General features: G+C 41.2%; 1 protein-coding gene across 4 annotated transcripts in view; it reads right to left on the reverse strand.

The window, feature by feature from the left end:
- Positions 1 to 728: 728 nt before the first annotated feature.
- ARHGEF7 (Rho guanine nucleotide exchange factor 7) overlaps positions 729 to 18,245 on the reverse strand; it is a 951,496-nt gene continuing 933,979 nt past the window's right edge. For 2 of the 4 annotated variants that reach the window (XM_078657529.1, XM_078657531.1), the window contains one exon: positions 729 to 1,159. In XM_078657529.1, coding sequence (XP_078513655.1) covers positions 1,037 to 1,159 — 123 coding nt within the window. In that variant the 3' untranslated portion in view covers positions 729 to 1,036. The remainder of the gene's footprint in view (positions 1,160 to 18,245) is intronic. The other 2 variants (XM_078657528.1, XM_078657530.1) reach the window with 1 other exon arrangement.

Below are 18,245 nucleotides of genomic sequence, written 5' to 3' on the forward strand. Positions count from 1 at the left end.
CAACTATAATCATGGTGTAGAGGGCTCACGACACGCATGTGAATACGTGTTGTTTATTTTGTATCTGCATTTCATTTTCTTCCCATCCAAAAAACGGTTAGATTTTATTTATTTCCATGGGCTATACTGGCCGTAAAATAAATACACATTTTACAGAATTTTTTTTGCTGTTGGAAAAAACGTTGAGGAATTTACCAGCCAGCTGTTCTTAAAAGTGCTGCACATGCATTACAGTGGAAAGCATGACAGCTTAATAGTGACAGTACATTCAATATAAAAAATGAAGGCGACTATGTACAATCGTAATAATGTTGCAATTTAGTGTTAGAAACACATTAAATAAATATGTGGGGTCACAAAGCATTAGCATATAATGCAACATGTTAGTTTGTGTTTGGAGTTCAACCTGAAATGAATGCAAAGGTTATAATACTGTTCACGATTAAACATCGTTGAAGAGTGCACCATTTCTGAAAAAAAGGCTTTTAAATTACTTAAATATGTGGTCATTGGTGTATCGAACACATGAACAGCTGCCATAAAACAGGTTGAAAATGTCGTGATCTTTCTATACTCAAATCGATTTGGAAACTTTATTAACAGATGTGACCATTATATAAACAAGTATACATTTGAATCAGCCCTGACACATTAATCACAATATGCATTTAAAAAGGTTATTTACAAAATACGAAATTATATATATATTTATATATGAATATTTATAGTTTTCTTTTTTTTCATTAAAATCTACTGAAGTAGCATGGATTTTCAGTAAGAAACCACTTCCTGCACGATGAGGTAATTTATACAGATTGAAGGCAGAGCTGTTCTGAATCCATGAAATGCACTCTAGCCTATCAGCCGTGCATTCTGTAGCTTCCACATTCAGATATTGCTCGCACAGCATTACCCAGACGACTCAGTAAAATCCTGCACTGCAGTTCGTACTTTCACATGTAGTCGGGCATTCAAAGGCTGATTAGCTGGCTCTTGATCCCTGGTCTTTCAGCAAAAAGAACCTACGACGAGGAGGTTACAGATTAGTTTCATCCCAGGAAGGATCGTTCATGTTCTTTAAAACTTTTCTGATTAGCTTCTCGAGGTCTTTGCGCGCTCGCTGCTCTTCTTCAAGGGACTTCTTCATCTTTTTACTGTCCTGATAATAGAGAAAATAAATCACAAATAGAACGTCATGCTAAAAAATAAGGCGAATATCCGTGATAACAAATTCTATAGAGTTTAGAAACCACTCAAAGTAACCAACTATGAATCATGGGTAAATAATATAATATTCCCAACAGGTTTGTCAACATGCGTTCCCTGGGTGTTTTAAGTACTAAAAAACAATGGCTTCAATGGCCATGTAACAGTGTCTATTTATAAAGCTTCAAATACAAACACGTGCTACATAAAGGGTACCTATCTATCGTGCTTCCAAAACCTACAGAGGGGTTGCAGTGAAATGTATTTCTATTTAATTATTTAGACAAAGAAAAAAACAATGGCAAAGCAAATAGTTCTCGCTAATGAGGCCTATTAGCTTTGCCAATGTTTACTACCCATGCTGGGCAGCACCATGGCTGCTGCACAGAATGGATAAAAAAAAGCCATAAAGAAGCTGCCACAATGTTATTCTGTAGGCGTGAGCATGAGTTCAAATCACAAGCAGGCGCCTACTAAAGGACACAGGCTTTTTTTTCTTTACCAATCCTAGTTTAAGTGGCAAAGAAAAATAAAAAAAGTAGAGGCAGAGAGCTTTATAAAAATGTAGCAGATAAGTGGGTTAAAAAAATAAATAAGAGTGAGTGGGGTAGCAGTGGTTTGGGGAGGGAGTGGTGATGAAGCAACATGGCGGGCTGGCGAAGAAGCAACATGGCGAGCGGGGGGTGGAGTAACACTAGAGAGAAAATACTGGGCAAAGGGAGAAACCTAACATATGGGTGAAAGACAGCAAAGTGCATAACGTTGAGAAGCACATGGATATGAGAGAGAAACACATAGGGGGGGGGGGGGGGGGTGAGAAAAGCACCTGAGGGAGACAGCTGGAAAACATGCACTTTCATGGAGTGCTTCAAGAAAAAGAAAAAAGTAATTCCCAAATAGCGAGCCAAGAAAGTACAGCAGTCAGTCAGTAAAGAGGCTATGCTCTATGGGATTGTCAAACACAAGGTGTACAAGGTGAAGCAAGGGAAGCAATCTAACGAAAAGAAAGCAAATAAGAGCAATAGAAAATCCAACTAATTGTGAGCTATTGTCGGCTGCAAGCCCATGTATGTTCTTAGTAAGCCCACAATAAGTCTTTCTCAACCAGACAGTTTATGCAGTCTGGTATATTTAATCTAAAAAAAGTTTTTTCAAGTCCTATCCTGAATTCAATGCATTAGGTTAAGTCACAATTACAGCAATAAAAAGTTCCACAACTTTGTAGAGACACTCAGCTCTCCTTTTAGTTTAAGAATTATCAATGTGTCCTCCGTGTACATATAAAACTGGAAAGCAGGTTTAGGAAAGCTGGGAGTACCAAAGAAGGAACATAGATATTAAAAAGTGTCAAGATACTGAGGAGCCCTGCAGACCACACAAGATAGAACTAATGTGGATGTGCAGGGTGACATGGCTACAGTCTAAGATCATGGAGGTATGCATGAAGCCAGGTTTGTGCTCTACCCATGATGCAGATTCACTGAATATTGCCCAACAGGACAACATTGTCAATGGAGTCAAAGACCCCCACAATTTCAGAAGAATATAACAAGTGAGACACTGCTCCCAGACGCATTCCATCTCAGGACATTCAAGAAAAATACACTTTCACAAAATAAGCATTTTGGTCTGGTCGCAATACTTCCTAGAAAAGGTCCAGTCAGTTAATGAGTTCCACAATTTATCTTCTATCACCCCCACTTGTTTTCTCCAAGGCTTTAAAAGCGATAGAGAAAACAAGACAGGATGGCAAATTCCTTGCCTCACCTTAACTTTTGACAAATGATGATTTACTAGCCCCCCCCCAACTCTAATGAAGAGTTTATAATCTCTAGCAGTGCAGAGTGCAAGGACCTCACTTTTTACACTAATCCACCAATAAGGAGAACTGAAAGTGTTCCAGGCACATTCAACAATGCTAAGTAAAATACTCGGTTAGAACATTAGTACTTCAGAGCCTCATACACCCTAGATGACCTAAGAATACATTCCATGCTTACTGAGAGTATGTTTTTATTGAAGGGTGTCATGTTTTATAATCCGTTTCTCGATGGGTCATATGATAAAAACACACTCGACCCAAAGGTATCGGTGTGCTTTACATGAGCACCAGTTGCGATACAGACTGACACATTCATTTTTGTTACACATGGGGAGATTAAGTGGTTTGCCAAGAATCACAGGATGTTGAGCGTCCCTGCTGAGACTCGAACCCGGTTCCCCAGCTTCGAGGTAGACTGCTCTAGCTGTTAAGCCACATCCTAAACCCCTCTCCACGTTCATGGTGTGTATATATAGACGCTCCCCCGGTGCACTGGTATCAGTTTCTTTTGTGTAAAAAACGCGGAACCATGTCAGAATGATTGTATGATCAGTTTGTAGAATCTAATAGGATTTTAGGGTGAAGAGCCCAGTTTGCAGAACGGGGAAGACGGGTGGGTTGGGTAGGAATCTGTGGCTAGAGGCTCTACCTCAAAAGCGTTAATAAAGGTAAGTAACTTGTTCTTCTGATAGAGACATCTAACTGCAGATTCCTCATCTTAGAATAGATGCCCAAGCAATACCTCTCCTGAGGTGGGTCTGTGAGCTGGCAGTGAAGTGCTGCTTTGTGAACATGTGGAGGGACACCCACGCTGTCTTTTGGCAGGGCAGATGTCCAGGGTGGAGACCCTGGGCACTAATGCAGTAGAAGCAGCCTTGGCCCTGGTAGAATGGGACAGCAAGCCCTCAGGAGGCTTAACAGATTGTTATGGCTTGTCATCCAACTCCTCCTACTTTCAGCTCATGCCTAGAAGAGGTTCTGGACTGTCCTTAAGGAAAAAAGAGCAATGTCAGACCATGCTTTAGTTAAGGGATCAATTATTCCAAAAGACTAAGAACATCAAGTGCAGTTTTAAACTCAGTTATTTGGTGTGAATGCTAGGTTGAGAATAACCACCACAAAGAAAACTATAATAAGGTATTATTTATGGGGTTCTCTGTATACAGACTGGGGGAAAACCCTAGCACTTGGATTTACCCATCTGGACTTGACTCAAAGACTTGTACCCTATTGGAGTGTACCCCGATCAACCCAAACATGAGTCAAGGCTACTGGCTGAGCCTTGATTAGGAAATATCACACTCCTTCAATGTTACTTTCTGGGACACGCTGTAATTATTATAGGACAGGAAGGTATCCATAAAAACGAAAAAGTAGGTTAATACATATATAAAAATGTAGGAAAAGAAAAAAAATGACAGCAAAAAACCCCAAGTTAGGGGGCATGGCAAGCTGTGTACCAGGACGGCAGCGGACTCCGCCTTCTGGTAAAGACTGCGAAGACATGTGACATAAATCAATTGAATTAGCAGAGGAGGAAGGAATTAACATTACCAGCAGTTTAGCAGTGCAGATGGTGGATCAGCAATCGGCAGTCAATTTACAAAGAGGGATGGGCTGAACAGGGAGCTTGCATGAGGCTTCCATACTGCACTGCAGCCAGCAAAAAAAAAAGCTCAGATCACCACATGGCAGGCCCTCTGAGGGATCCTGCTTCGCTGGAGAGGTAAGATACCAGTATGGAATTCACCGGCAGATACTGTATCCTCCAGAAAATGCGTTACCGAAGGTAAGTAAATTGTTCTTTTGATGGATACATCTGCCCGTGGATTCCTCACCTTTTTAAATGAATCCCTACGCAGTTTTGCCCGTAGTGGAGGGTGCCTGCCTGCCTCTACCAAAACATCCTGCAGCACAGAACGTGCAGAATGGCCATCCCTCCTCACCTCTGATTCTAAGCAATTGTGCTCTGCAAAGGTATGGAGGGAGGCCCAAGTTGCCGCCTTGCAGATGTCTACCGAAGGGACACCTCTAGCTAAAGCCGAAGACGACTACTTTGCTCTGATAGAATGAGCTTGAATACCTTCAGGAAGCTCCTTTTAGGCCAAGGCGTAGCAGATCTTGATACAGAGGATGTTCCACCTGGACAGCGTTCTCTTGTGGTCTGCCTTGCCCTTCGTCTTGCCCACACATCCGATGGTCGTTGAACCTGAAGTCCTTGGTTCTGTCCAGGTAGAAGCTGACCGCCCTCTTGGGGTCCAGGCGATGAAGTCTCTCCTCCTCTTTAGAAGGGTGAAAGGGGAGGGTAGAAAGTGGGTAAGGTGATGGACTGCCCTAGGTGGAAAGGAGTGACCATCTTAGTCAGGAAAGCAGCTCTGGTACTAAGAACCATCTTATCCTCATGGAATAAAGTAAATGGAGGCTTGGAACTAAGAGTTTGCAACACATTCATCGTTCTAGTGGAAGTGATGCAACCAGCAATATTGTTGTAAATGCTAGGAACCATAAGGTAGAGTAACGGCAAATGAGCAACCTAATATACCCTTGAGGGTTTGGGCAAAGGATATGGTAGGGTAGAAATACCTTCAAGGGGTTTTGTCATTATACAATTCACATAGAATTTCAACAATATTTGAGGTCCTTATATGTATAAGACCAATAGTGCAAAGCAACAATCTCAAATTTTTATGCAATTTATATAGGTCACTGCAAGTGATCCAAAAGAGAAGAGGGAGAAGGTGTGTATGAAAAAGTTCGTATTTAATACTCCAAAAATAAATTGTTTTTTAAAAAGGGTACAGAAATATAACAATGTGATAGGAGAAAATTATTCAAGAATAACAATCAAACAAAAACTCTCTATAACAATTGTAAGCGCTTGTCCGCTTCTTCACAGTTGATCAATTATTAAAACAGACAAAGCGTATATGTCGACGTTTCGGTCTCTAGTCTTGAGTTGAAGAGACCATCCTCAGGACATATAAATCATATCTGGAAACACCCTGAAAAGACAGAGTTGTAATTAAAAAACAATCTCAATCGCCTATACTGGGATAAAAATAATTTTGACTAAGCTTCTATACATATCACACCATCCCTCTCTATGTTTAAAGACAATCATTCGACGTCTAACTGAGTTCAAATGTACATTGAGCCAGCAATTTATACATCTATGTAAGCGTTGTTGCGGAACTTTGTTACACAATACATCTAAATTTCAGAAAATTATGCATTTATATCAACTTTCCATCACAAGCTGGGCATGTCTATCATGACAATACTATTTATGTTAACCCTTTTTCAATATTTATAAACATTGTGTTTGCAGGATGTATTTGTCTTACTGAAGCACTCGCATACTTGGAGTTCTACTCAGAAAGGCTTTTGATTTAATCACACAAATTTTTTTAAAACAGGAATTCCTACAACATGTAAAAGTATGGTCCTAATCACATACTTGATATAATTATTTGCAAAACATTCTAACAACCCTGAAGGCGAAGAAAAAGTTGGTATTATACAATGGGAGAATTTACTTACACACCATTTATTTCAAAGTTTACAATCCGGTTGCTAAATGCAAAGGTTTACAAATCACAAAATCTACCTAGGATCTATATGTACCTGATAAGATGGGGTCTTGTAGCCTCCAAATACACTTTATTGATGATTAAAAAAGGCGATCAATAATGCCCTGTGTAAGAATTAGAGTAACTCGATTAGCACTGTTAGAGTTTCAATGGAACTGGGGTTAAGGGTTAACTTAAGTGAGATCATACCTTCTTTATAGTAAGTGGCATATGCAATCTTCTACTTGAATGTATTTCGGTTGGTTCAGCTCAAATAACTCTCGCAGTTTAATGCGGGCGGTTAAGAATTGTCAATCTGTTTGAGAGAATGCTTATATCAATGCTACATTTAATATATGAACAACCAGTTTTTAAAAAAATGCTTGATTTGTTATTACCTACTGCGCAAATTGATGCCGCACAGAGTCTTCCCCTTTACTTTAATTCTTTATGGAAGACAAAAGATCTGTAAATCAAAAGCAACAGAAATCTATGAAATATTTTGTTGCAGCATGACTATTGCTTGGTGTAGTCAGGGCTAATTTCAAGTTCTCACCTGCATGAAGAGCTGAATGAATCGTCAGCGTGGCCGCATGCACCCAAAATGAAGCAAGGATTAAGTGCAGCCAAGTACTGTGTTTATAAAGCCTGTCGTTTGGAGATCGAAACAGGACTAACATTATTTTAGGCATATGTCACTCGCATAGATAGGACAAATTACGCCGCCATCTTTGAGTTGGCAAATTATTGTGGCTTGCTTGGGAATTTTAATATTACTCAGCAGTATAGCAAAGTAAACTGCGTTTTTACTGCAACATTTCATTGATGTTACCTTAAATAAAATATCCTATCATTTTTCGGTATTGAGGGAAAAATGGGGGATTACCGTTTGAAGATCAAAACAGGACTAACATTTACTTAGGCATATGTCGCTCACATAGATAGAACAAATTACACCTCCATCTTTGAGTTGGCTAATTATTGTGGCTTGCTTAGGAAATTTAATTTTAATCTGCAGTATAGTAAAAATAAACTGCATTTTTACTATAACATTTCCTTTATGTGGCCTTAAATGAAATATCCTATCGTTTTTCGGAGTTGAGGAAAAAATGGGAGATTACCTGATAAATTATACAAATTCTCAATTTATATCTTTGTTTTTGTTTGTAATCGCCTCTCATTTATGAGCAAACACTAAGGGGCCAATAATGTACTCTCATCTAGTCTCTCTATCAGGGCATAATCATCGTTCCGATTTCACAATGTGTCTAAACTATTTCGAATCATAACTTTATTAATCTTATCGACTAAGAAACTACTTACATTTATCCCTGATATGTTTGTATCATTGATGTACTGATCATATTGTATAGTACTTACATCAGTTTAAACAGACACAAGTGTGGCATTATATCGATTATGAATAACTAAAAAACGGTATGTAGCCAAATTTATACAATTGCTAGAGCATACATTGAAGTACAAAAATCAAAACAAATTTGACAAAATAAAGGCTCAGTTTAAGTCACAATTTATAAATCTAGGGTATAATATTCAAAATTTCAAAAGTGAACGTTATCCTTAGCCTATTGATGTTCTCATAGCATAGAAATTTGCATGATCACAAAAGTCATATATATAAAACTGCTTTCATAATTCAAAACGGACAATATACATTGTTACATTATTATATTCCTGAATTCTATACAGTGTCCATTTACTGATGCACTATTAAGACCCTTTTCAATTAATTACATGACCCACCAAGTCATTTGATTGAAAGTATGTCCTAATCTGATGAAGTGTTCTACAAGAGGTGCAAAACTGAAAATGCACCTCTTGTAGAACACTTCATCAGATTAGGACATACTTTCAATCAAATGACTTGGTGGGTCATCGATGTAATTAAACCAACCAAACGTCAACAAAATGTGGATCGGATCCTTACCTTAAGGGAAGGTAAATACATCTGTAATGCTAACACGATTGAAAAGGGTCTTAATAGTGCATCTGAATGGCACACCTTAGCCTGTCTGTAATAAACAACTGGTGTTGTTATTTAACCTGCCTATTTAGATATCCATACTTGCCTAAACTGTTAATGTAGTAAATGGACACTGTATAGAATTCAGGAATATAATAATGTAACAATGTATATTGTCCGTTTTGAATTATGAAGGCAGTTTTATATATATGACTTTTGTGATCATGCAAATTACTATGCTATGAGAACATCAATAGGCTAAGGATAATGTTCACTTTTGAAATTTTGAATATTATACCTTAGATGATTTATAAATTGTGACTTAAACTGAGCCTTTATTTTGTCAAATTTGTTTTGAATTTGTACTTCAATGTATGCTCTAGCAATTGTATAAATTTGGCTACATACCGTTTTTTAGTTATTCATAATCGATATAATGCCACACTTGTGTCTGTTTAAAATGATGTAAGTACTATACAATATGCTCAGTACATCAATGATACAAACATATCAGGGATAAATGTAAGTAGTTTCTTAGTCGATAAGATTAATAAAGTTATGATTCGAAATAGTTTAGACACATTGTGAAATCGTAACGATGATTATGCCCTGATAGAGAGACTAGATGAGAGTACATTATTGGCCCCTTAGTGTTTGCTCATAAATGAGAGGCGATTACAAACAAAAACAAAGATATGAATTGAGAATTTGTATAATTTATCAGGTAATCTCCCATTTTTTCCTCAACTCCGAAAAACGATAGGATATTTCATTTAAGGCCACATAAAGGAAATGTTATAGTAAAAATGCAGTTTATTTTTACTATACTGCAGATTAAAATTAAATTTCCTAAGCAAGCCACAATAATTAGCCAACTCAAAGATGGAGGTGTAATTTGTTCTATGTGAGCGACATATGCCTAAGTAAATGTTAGTCCTGTTTTGATCTTCAAACGGTAATCCCCCATTTTGCCCTCAATACCGAAAAATGATAGGATATTTTATTTAAGGTAACATAAATGAAATGTTGCAGTAAAAACGCAGTTTACTTTGCTATACTGCTGACTAATATTAAAATTCCCAAGCAAGCCACAATAATTTGCCAACTCAAAGATGGCGCCGTAATTTGTCCTATCTATGCGAGTGACATATGCCTAAAATAATGTTAGTCCTGTTTCGATCTCCAAACGACAGGCTTTATAAACACAGTACTTGGCTGCACTTAATCCTTGCTTCATTTTGGGTGCATGCAGCCACGCTGACGATTCATTCAGCTCTTCATGCAGGTGAGAACTTGAAATTAGCCCCGACTACACCAACCAATAGTCATGCTGCAACAAAATATTTCATAGATTTCTGTTGCTTTTGATTTACAGATCTTTTGTCTTCCATAAAGAATTAAAGTAAAGGGGAAGACTCTGTGCGACATCAATTTGCGCAGGAGGTAATAACAAATCAAGCATTTTTTTAAAAACTCGTTCATATATTAAATGTAGCATTGATATAAGCATTCTCTCAAACAGATTGACAATTCTTAACCGCCCGCATTAAACTGCGAGAGTTATTTGAGCTGAACCAACCGAAATACATTCAAGTAGAAGATTGCATATGCCACTTACTATACAGAAGGTATGATCTCACTTAAGTTAACCCTTAACCCCAGTTCCATTGAAACTCTAACAGTGCTAATCGAGTTACTCTAATTCTTACACAGGGCATTATCGATCGCCTTTTTTAATCATCAATAAAGTGTATTTGGAGGCTACAAGACCACATCTTATCAGGTATATATAGATCCTAGGTAGATTTTGTGATTTGTAAACCTTTGCATTTAGCAACCGGATTGTAAACTTTGAAATAAATGGTGTGTAAGTAAATTCTCCCATTGTATAATACCAACTTTTTCTTTGCCTTCAGGGTTGTTAGAATGTTTTGCAAATAATTATATCAAGTATGTGATTAGGACCATACTTTTACATGTTGTAGGAATTCCTGTTTTAAAAAAAATTTGTGTGATTAAATCAAAAGCCTTTCTGAGTAGAACTCCAAGTATGCGAGTGCTTCAGTAAGACAAATACATCCTGCAAACACAATGTTTATAAATATTGAAAAAGGGTTAACATAAATAGTATTGTCATGATAGACATGCCCAGCTTGTGATGGAAAGTTGATATAAATGCATAATTTTCTGAAATTTAGATGTATTGTGTAACAAAGTTCCGCAACAACGCTTAGATAGATGTATAAATTGCTGGCTCAATGTACATTTGAACTCAGTTAGACGTCGAATGATTGTCTTTAAACATAGAGAGGGATGGTGTCATATGTATAGAAGAGTAGTCAAAATTATTTTTATCCCAGTATAGGCGATTGAGATTGTTTTTTAATTACAACTCTGTCTTTTCAGGGTTTTTCCAGATATGATTTATATGTCCTGAGGATGGTCTCTTCAACTCAAGACTAGAGACCGAAACGTCGACATATATGCTTTGTCTGTTTTAATAATTGATCAACTGTGAAGAAGCGGACAAGCGCTTACAATTGTCATAGAGAGTTTTTGTTTGATTGTTATTCTTGAATCATTTTCTCCTATAACATTGTTATATTTCTGTACCCTTTTTAAAAAACAATTTATTTTTGGAGTATTAAATACGAACTTTTTCATACACACCTTCTCCCTCTTCTCTTTTGGATCACTTGCAGTGACCTATATAAATTGCATAAAAATTTGAGATTGTTGCTTTGCACTATTGGTCTTATACATATAAGGACCTCAAATATTGTTGAAATTCTATGTGAATTGTATAATGACAAAACCCCTTGAAGGTACAGGAACCATAAGGGACAACTGTGTAAAGGTTCAGTGTGAATCCATTAGGAAAGTGAGAACCAAAGTTAAATCCCACTGGGCCATGATAAAAGGAGGAGGAGGAAACCTATTTGTGAGACCTTTAATGAATCTCATAACTATGGGAAACTTAAAGAGGGTTGATTTGGCAAACAGAGAAAGTCCGACAAGGCAGACAAGTGGCCTTTACCAGTAGCTACTGCACAACCCTGTTGAGCCAGGGAAAAAGAAAAACTCAGAATATCAGACAAATAGGCCTGCAAATGATCAATCGATCCCTCTCCACACCATTTAACTAACTTGGTCCACCTACCAGAATAGACAGGTTTGGTGGAGTGTCTCCTGGCTGATAAAATAACATCCACCACATCTGATGAGAGAAAGAATGAGCTCACACTGACACGTTCAATCTCCAGGGATGAAGGTGCAGGCTCTGGAGGTGGGAGTGTAGAACCTGCCCCAGCGACTGCGAGAGGAGGTCTACCCCGAGAGGGAAACAGAGTGGAGAGTGCGATGAGAGGTAAAGGAGGTCTATGTACTTACACCCTTCGCGGCCAATCCGGAGCAATCAATATGACATAGACCCAGTACTGGTGAATCTTCCTCAGAACTTGAGGAATCAATGGTATGGGAGGAAATGTGTTTAGAAGCTGTGAGCCCCAATCGAACTGAAACGCGTCCCCCAACGCTTCCTGTAACGGATACTGGAGACTGTAGAAAGACTGGCACTGCACATTCTCGTGAGTGGCAAACAGGTTCCAACTGAGGAAACCCCCACATCCTGAAAATGTGAAGGAACACCTCTGGATGGAGACGCCACTCGTGACTGGCCAAATACTGCTGACAGACTGTCCGCACACACATTCAGTTCTCCTGCCAGTGGATTTGTAATCACAAAAATCTGATGGTCCTGAGCCCAGGACCAGAGTCGCAGAGCCTCTCTGCAAAGAAGATACCACCCTTCTCCTCCCTGTTTGTTGATGTACCACATCGAGGTAGTGTTGTCCGTTAGGACCTGAACTAACTGACCACAAAGGGAGGTAAGAAAGGCCTAGAGAGTCAAACATATCGGCCACAATTCCAGAAGATTTATGTGAAACAATCTTTCCTATGGAGACCAAAGGCCTTTGACCCCCAGATGATCTCCCCACCCTGGAGTGAAGGCATCCGTTATCACTGTGGCCAACGGAGATGGCGGTTGAAATGGCTTCCCTTGAGACAGGACATCTTAACCGCTATCTCAGTTCCTACTTGGAGGAATTCCAACTGCTTGATGGCTCACAGCATGGTTTCAGGAGTGAACACAGTACAAAGACGCATTAACCATTGTCTTTAACAACATTCGGCAACAGGTGGATGCTAGTCACACCACCCGACTGATCCTCCTGGACCGGACTGCAGCCTTCGATATGATTTCTCCGGGTAGACTGGTTGGCAGGCTCCAGGAAATCGGGATAGAGGATTCCACACTAAGTCTGCTTTCATCTTTCCTCACGGATAGCTCACAAATAGTTAAGATGGGCCAATTTCTGTCTGCCCCCAAACAATTGTTCTGTGGACTCCCCCAGGGATCCTCATTGAGTCCTACTCTCTTTAATATCTATGTAGCCCCACTCGCCGCCGTGGTAAGGTCCTTTGGCTTTGAAGTCCTTTCCTACGCTGATGACACTCAGATTTTGATTTCCATCACGGAGAGGGTCTCAGCTTCAGCAGTAAATTTCAAAAACTGTATGCGGCGGTGGCTGCATGGATGGTTGAGAACTATCTTAGACTCAATGGGGATAAAACGGAGGTCTTAATCTTTAAAGACAAGTTGGACATCTGGTCAGAGGCTTGGTGGCCCGTCTCTCTCGGATCTTGCCCTTCCCCCTGTCTTAGTGCCAAGAATCTAGGCATCATTGTACACTCCTATCTGTCTCTGAGCTCACAAATAAACAGAACTGTTTCGACCTGTTTTGGGATGATACGGACTCTTAGGAAGATCTTCGGTTTTCTTTCCCCTCCAGCTCGGAAACAGGCGGTGGTGGCACTTGTGGTATCTAGGCTAGATTACTGCAATGCCCTTTATTTAGGGATAAACAAGGGACTCCAGCATCGACTCCAACTGGCGCAGAATGCAGCCGCTAGGCTGATGATGGGTCTCCCTAAATTTCATTCAGTTTCAGCCACCAGGGAGAGAAGCCTTCATTGGCTCCCGCTGGGGAGGAGAATTGTGTTCAAAGCCTTATGCCTGGTCCACAAGGCCGTCCACAATAGGGAGTCAGAAGGCATCAATAAAATGTTTCAAAGATACCTTGCTGACAAGGACTCGAGATCTGCTAGAATCGTGTAATAGTTCCCAGGTTCAGGAAAGTCAGGTGGGGGGGGGGGGGGGGGGGGGGGGGGGAGGAGAGCATTCTCGCTGATAGGGGCTAACCTGTGGAATTTGCTTATTCCCCAATTTCCACTTTGGAAACCCACTCTTCATTTCGTAAATCCCTGAAGACCTGGCTTTTCACTTGTTATAATCTTTCACCTTCCCTAACCTTTTTAGATTTGTAACTCATTAACATCTGATACACTGATCTCTGTCCGCAGCGCCTTGATGCCCCTGGGCTAAGTCTGCGATTTATAAGACATATATTCATTAATTCACAGATTGCCTGGAACACTCCTCCATAACAGCTCTGCTACAGTGTCTCTGGCGATCCTGACTACCTCTTCAAGATCTCCGTTGTGTTGAAAACACTGCCTGCGGAGGCACCACTGGAGGGCCCTCATATGCCAGCATGCATGGCTGACCAACAGTATGCAGGAAGCAAATAGATCGAGCAAGCGCAAGACCTTCAGGATTGGAACAGCTGCCCCATTCTAAAAAAGTGGAATCATAGTCTGGATGTCTTGAATCCTCTTTAGAGGTGGGAAAGCACGACTCACAGTAGTGTCCAGTTGAGGTGTGGAAGTAAGGCCGAACAGAAGGACTACAAACAGGTGTGACTAGATATCATAGCAATTCCTCCACAAGGGAAGGTTTGTGAACTGACTCAGAATAGAATGTCCTACAGGACAAAGCAGGCAAAGTGCCCTTCTCAATGACCTGGCTATCATGCAGCAGTGCTTCATGACCGTGTGTACTGATGCATACATACCTTCTAACAAATACTGAGCACATGCGCTCCACATACCAAGGCAGTGGAAGCAGCTTTGGATCTTGTAGAATGAGCCTGTAAGCCTTCTGGAGGCTGCTTTGTAGCCACTGCATAGCAGATCTAAATGCAGAGAACAATTCCTCAGGATGTGGTCCGTTCTTGCACTGCCTTCCTGTTCTTTGCCCAGGAGACCCCCACAAAGGGCTGACTGACCACCAGATATTCTTTGGTGAGATATATATATATGTATATATAAGACCATAGTGTTTTCTTAGGGTCCAAACAATTGAGCATTTCTTCTTCCATTAAGAGTTCAAGTGGAGCATAAATTGCCAGAAGGGTGATAGCTTGCTAGACATGAACGGAGTGACCATTTTTGATAGAAAGGAAGCTTGAGTCATCAACACCAACATATCTGGGAAGAATGTTGTACAAGGTGGGTTAACAGAAAGCCTGTAGCTCACTCACACACCTAGCAGATGTTATGGTAATGTGAAGGATCGTTTTCAAAGTTAAAAGTGTCAAGGGGCAACTGTGCAGTGGCTCAAAAGGGGTGCACACCAAAAAGTGAGCACTAATTTCAAGACCCAACGTGGCATCCCAGATGACATTGGTGGAAACAATGTTTAAAAACTTTCAAAGGTCTCATCACAACAGCTAATTTAAATAAAGAATGCTGATCAGGCAACTGCAAAAAAACCTGGAAGAGCTAATACATAGCCTTTAACAGTGCCCACAACTAGGCCTTGCTGGCCCAGGGACATAAACACCAAAACTTAATACAACTTGGCTTACAGTGAGCCAATTTAGCAGGTGCCGCACCAAGGCGCAATTGTGTCCGATTTTGTACAGGGATGTCTCACTGACAAGATGACAACCTCAGGTGAAATCTGAAAATGAAATCAACTGTCACCGCTCAATCACCGAGCATGCAAATTTATTCTGTGCAGGCCTGGGTGCAGCACTCTGCCTTGCTGCTACAACAGAAGATCCTCCAAAAGTGCCAGTTTGATTGCAGGACAGATGCTCATGCCCAGGAGTTGCGGGTAACACACTTTCCAGGCCCAATCTGATGCCATGAGGATGACTTTGGCACAGATGTTTATGATTTTCTTCAGAACTCTGGCCAGGAGAGGAAGGTGGGAAAGTATTCAGGAGTGCGGAGCTCCACTCGGGTGGAATCGGTCTCAGAGAGAGAGCCGTCTTGGGAACTCCAACATGCAAAAGTGCAGTGTCCTGCTTTCCTTAAACCGTTACACGGCTGAACCCTCTTTGCCACCAAAAAGGCAAGAGACATAGAAGGACTTATCTATAAGAGTGCCTGGACATCCCCAGAGAGACCTGTAGACTTCATCCAGACGTGGCATTGATGTGGCACTTGTACCCATCACCTGACCTAAGAAGCAGTCATGTCCAAGCCAGTGCGAATTACAGATTTCGTTGCTTTGCAGTCATTATGGATAGCATGTGTCAGGGTCTCCCTAAGGTTACCCGGAGCTGCTGGTAAAACTTGGGCCACTGTATCCAATGGGGAAAGGAGTAACAGCCTAGAATGCAGCTGGCGTTTACAAACAGCAAAGCAATGCTCAGGGATGAGGACATACACTTGCCAATGGTCTCAATCTTTATACTCATAAACAGGCAGGCAGTGAGTAAGTAGCTAGGATTACCCTACTAGTGGACACCTGCGCTACCAAACTCTCTAGTGTAGGTTGCAGAGTATGTAAGTAATGGTCGCCTGGTGCCAATCAATGGAGACGAGTGAAATGACCATTGATTGGTGGACCCGAACACTGTTTCGCTCAGGTGCCCAAAAGGGTATCTGCGAAGGCTTTGAAGCATGACAACAGAGTTTCTATAGGTGCTTGACCAGGCTGGGGTACCTCTGTCAGAACATCTGTCGCTACCTCCTTAGTGGGAAGGTGTAGATCTAAAAATTCTGCAGCCCTCCACATAACGACAGCGCAGGAGGAGCTTCCTTCGGTGGCAGGTGTGAGAGAAGAAACAAGGCCAATGTCTGGAGAATTATCCAAGCCCCTGGCATCTTATAGTTCTTATTACCAATTTTGCTAATCATTTCGACAGACAAAATCACTTCCCTCATCAAAATTGTCTGTATCAAAGTCACTGACAAAAAGGTCCTACTACATTGTAAGGGCAAAATATCAGATCAGAAGGGTTACCACGTGGATGCATTCCTGTGGAATCGAGCCGCAGCTTCAGTCGCTGTTGTGGTGGATTCTGCTCAGAGTTGGAGAGCACAATAGGTTACAAATCCTTCTCCAGCATGAATAGCGTTGGCCTGGCATCTGTGTGATAGGAACCGGTACAGCAGGTGGCACCAGAATCAAAGTCAGCACCAGACCCGGTGCTGAAACACAGGTAGGTTTGAGAGGCACAGACAGTGGACCTGCCGGTAAAAGTCTGACTGAATACTCCTGCAGACCCTTGGGGCCCGAAGGCGAGGCAGAGGGAACTGGTAAAGTGTGCAGCATGGCCTCCCTAAAGGCCTCCACTTGTTGCAACGTTGCAGACAGTCCAAGAAACTCAGAGCGAGACTAAACGCTGTATTGGCTCTGAGACTTGGGAGTATGTTGACTCACTCACGCCTCTCTAGGGTTTTGGAGTGATAAAAGGGTCAAATTCCTGCTCAGGGTCTTTTGAACCTTGGACTGGGACTATGATCTGCCACAGGAATGACTGTAGGACCAGGAACAGGACCTTCTTTTCAACTTTGGCTGGTCAAGTTGTGGACTCTTCTGATGTTTGATGACATACAGCTTCACCTCTCGGTCCCCCATATAGCCTTCGGGTTCATCTGGGCGAAGTCATCAGAAGCCCCAGAATTGTGCTCTGACCCTAGGCACCAAAGGAATACTTCATTAGGGTCTGTCACAGACATTTGTTTGCAGAAGTCCATATACAGGTGGAACCATGTGATCTTGGGGGTGAAATGTTCCCTTACACACTGGTAAACTTTTGCAGGAAAGGGTCTAGAAAACACCAAGGAGTAGCTCCAGGTTCGCTTCTGAAGGCACAAAAGTAATGGAACTGACGCCAGCACGCATGGGTGGTCCATAGGCTGTCCAGAGTGGACGTGCACTCTATACGTTTTTTACTTCCAGAGTGGAATGACCTCAGCGTAGAGCTGCATGACACCAGCTGCTGGCGCCCCGGAGTAGGGCTTTAAATTTCCGGATCCAGTCTGATGTCTGGAGAATATTAGCAAGGTGATGAAGCTGCGGTATCCAACAGAAATGTGAGTCAGACTCTTCAGAAAGTGCATCACAACAGGTAATTTGAAAGGGGAAGGTTGATCTGGCAAACAGAAAAATTCCGAAATGGTCAGTGTAACCATTAACTGTGCCCACTGCAAAAGCAAAACCTTGATGGGCCAACAACAATACATCCAAGAATTTGACCTGCAGGGGATCAAGATGACCGGCTCCACATCAGACCATAAAATTCTCCCAGAATCCAGCATAAATGGATATTTTTGAAGGATGGCTATCTGCAAAGACACTTCTGGCAAAAAATCAAAAGAACTTAGCAGCTGCTGCTCAATCTCCATGTATGGAAGTGAAAGTTGCATAGATTCAGGTGTAGGATCCTCCTCTGTTGCTGAGACTGTAGATCTTCCTGAAGAGGTAGCTGGATTAGAGGACAAATGCTCAGGAGATCTGAGTACT

The sequence above is a fragment of the Lissotriton helveticus genome, chromosome 8, assembly GCF_964261635.1.
Source record: "Lissotriton helveticus chromosome 8, aLisHel1.1, whole genome shotgun sequence".
Taxonomy (NCBI): Eukaryota; Metazoa; Chordata; class Amphibia; order Caudata; family Salamandridae; genus Lissotriton; species Lissotriton helveticus.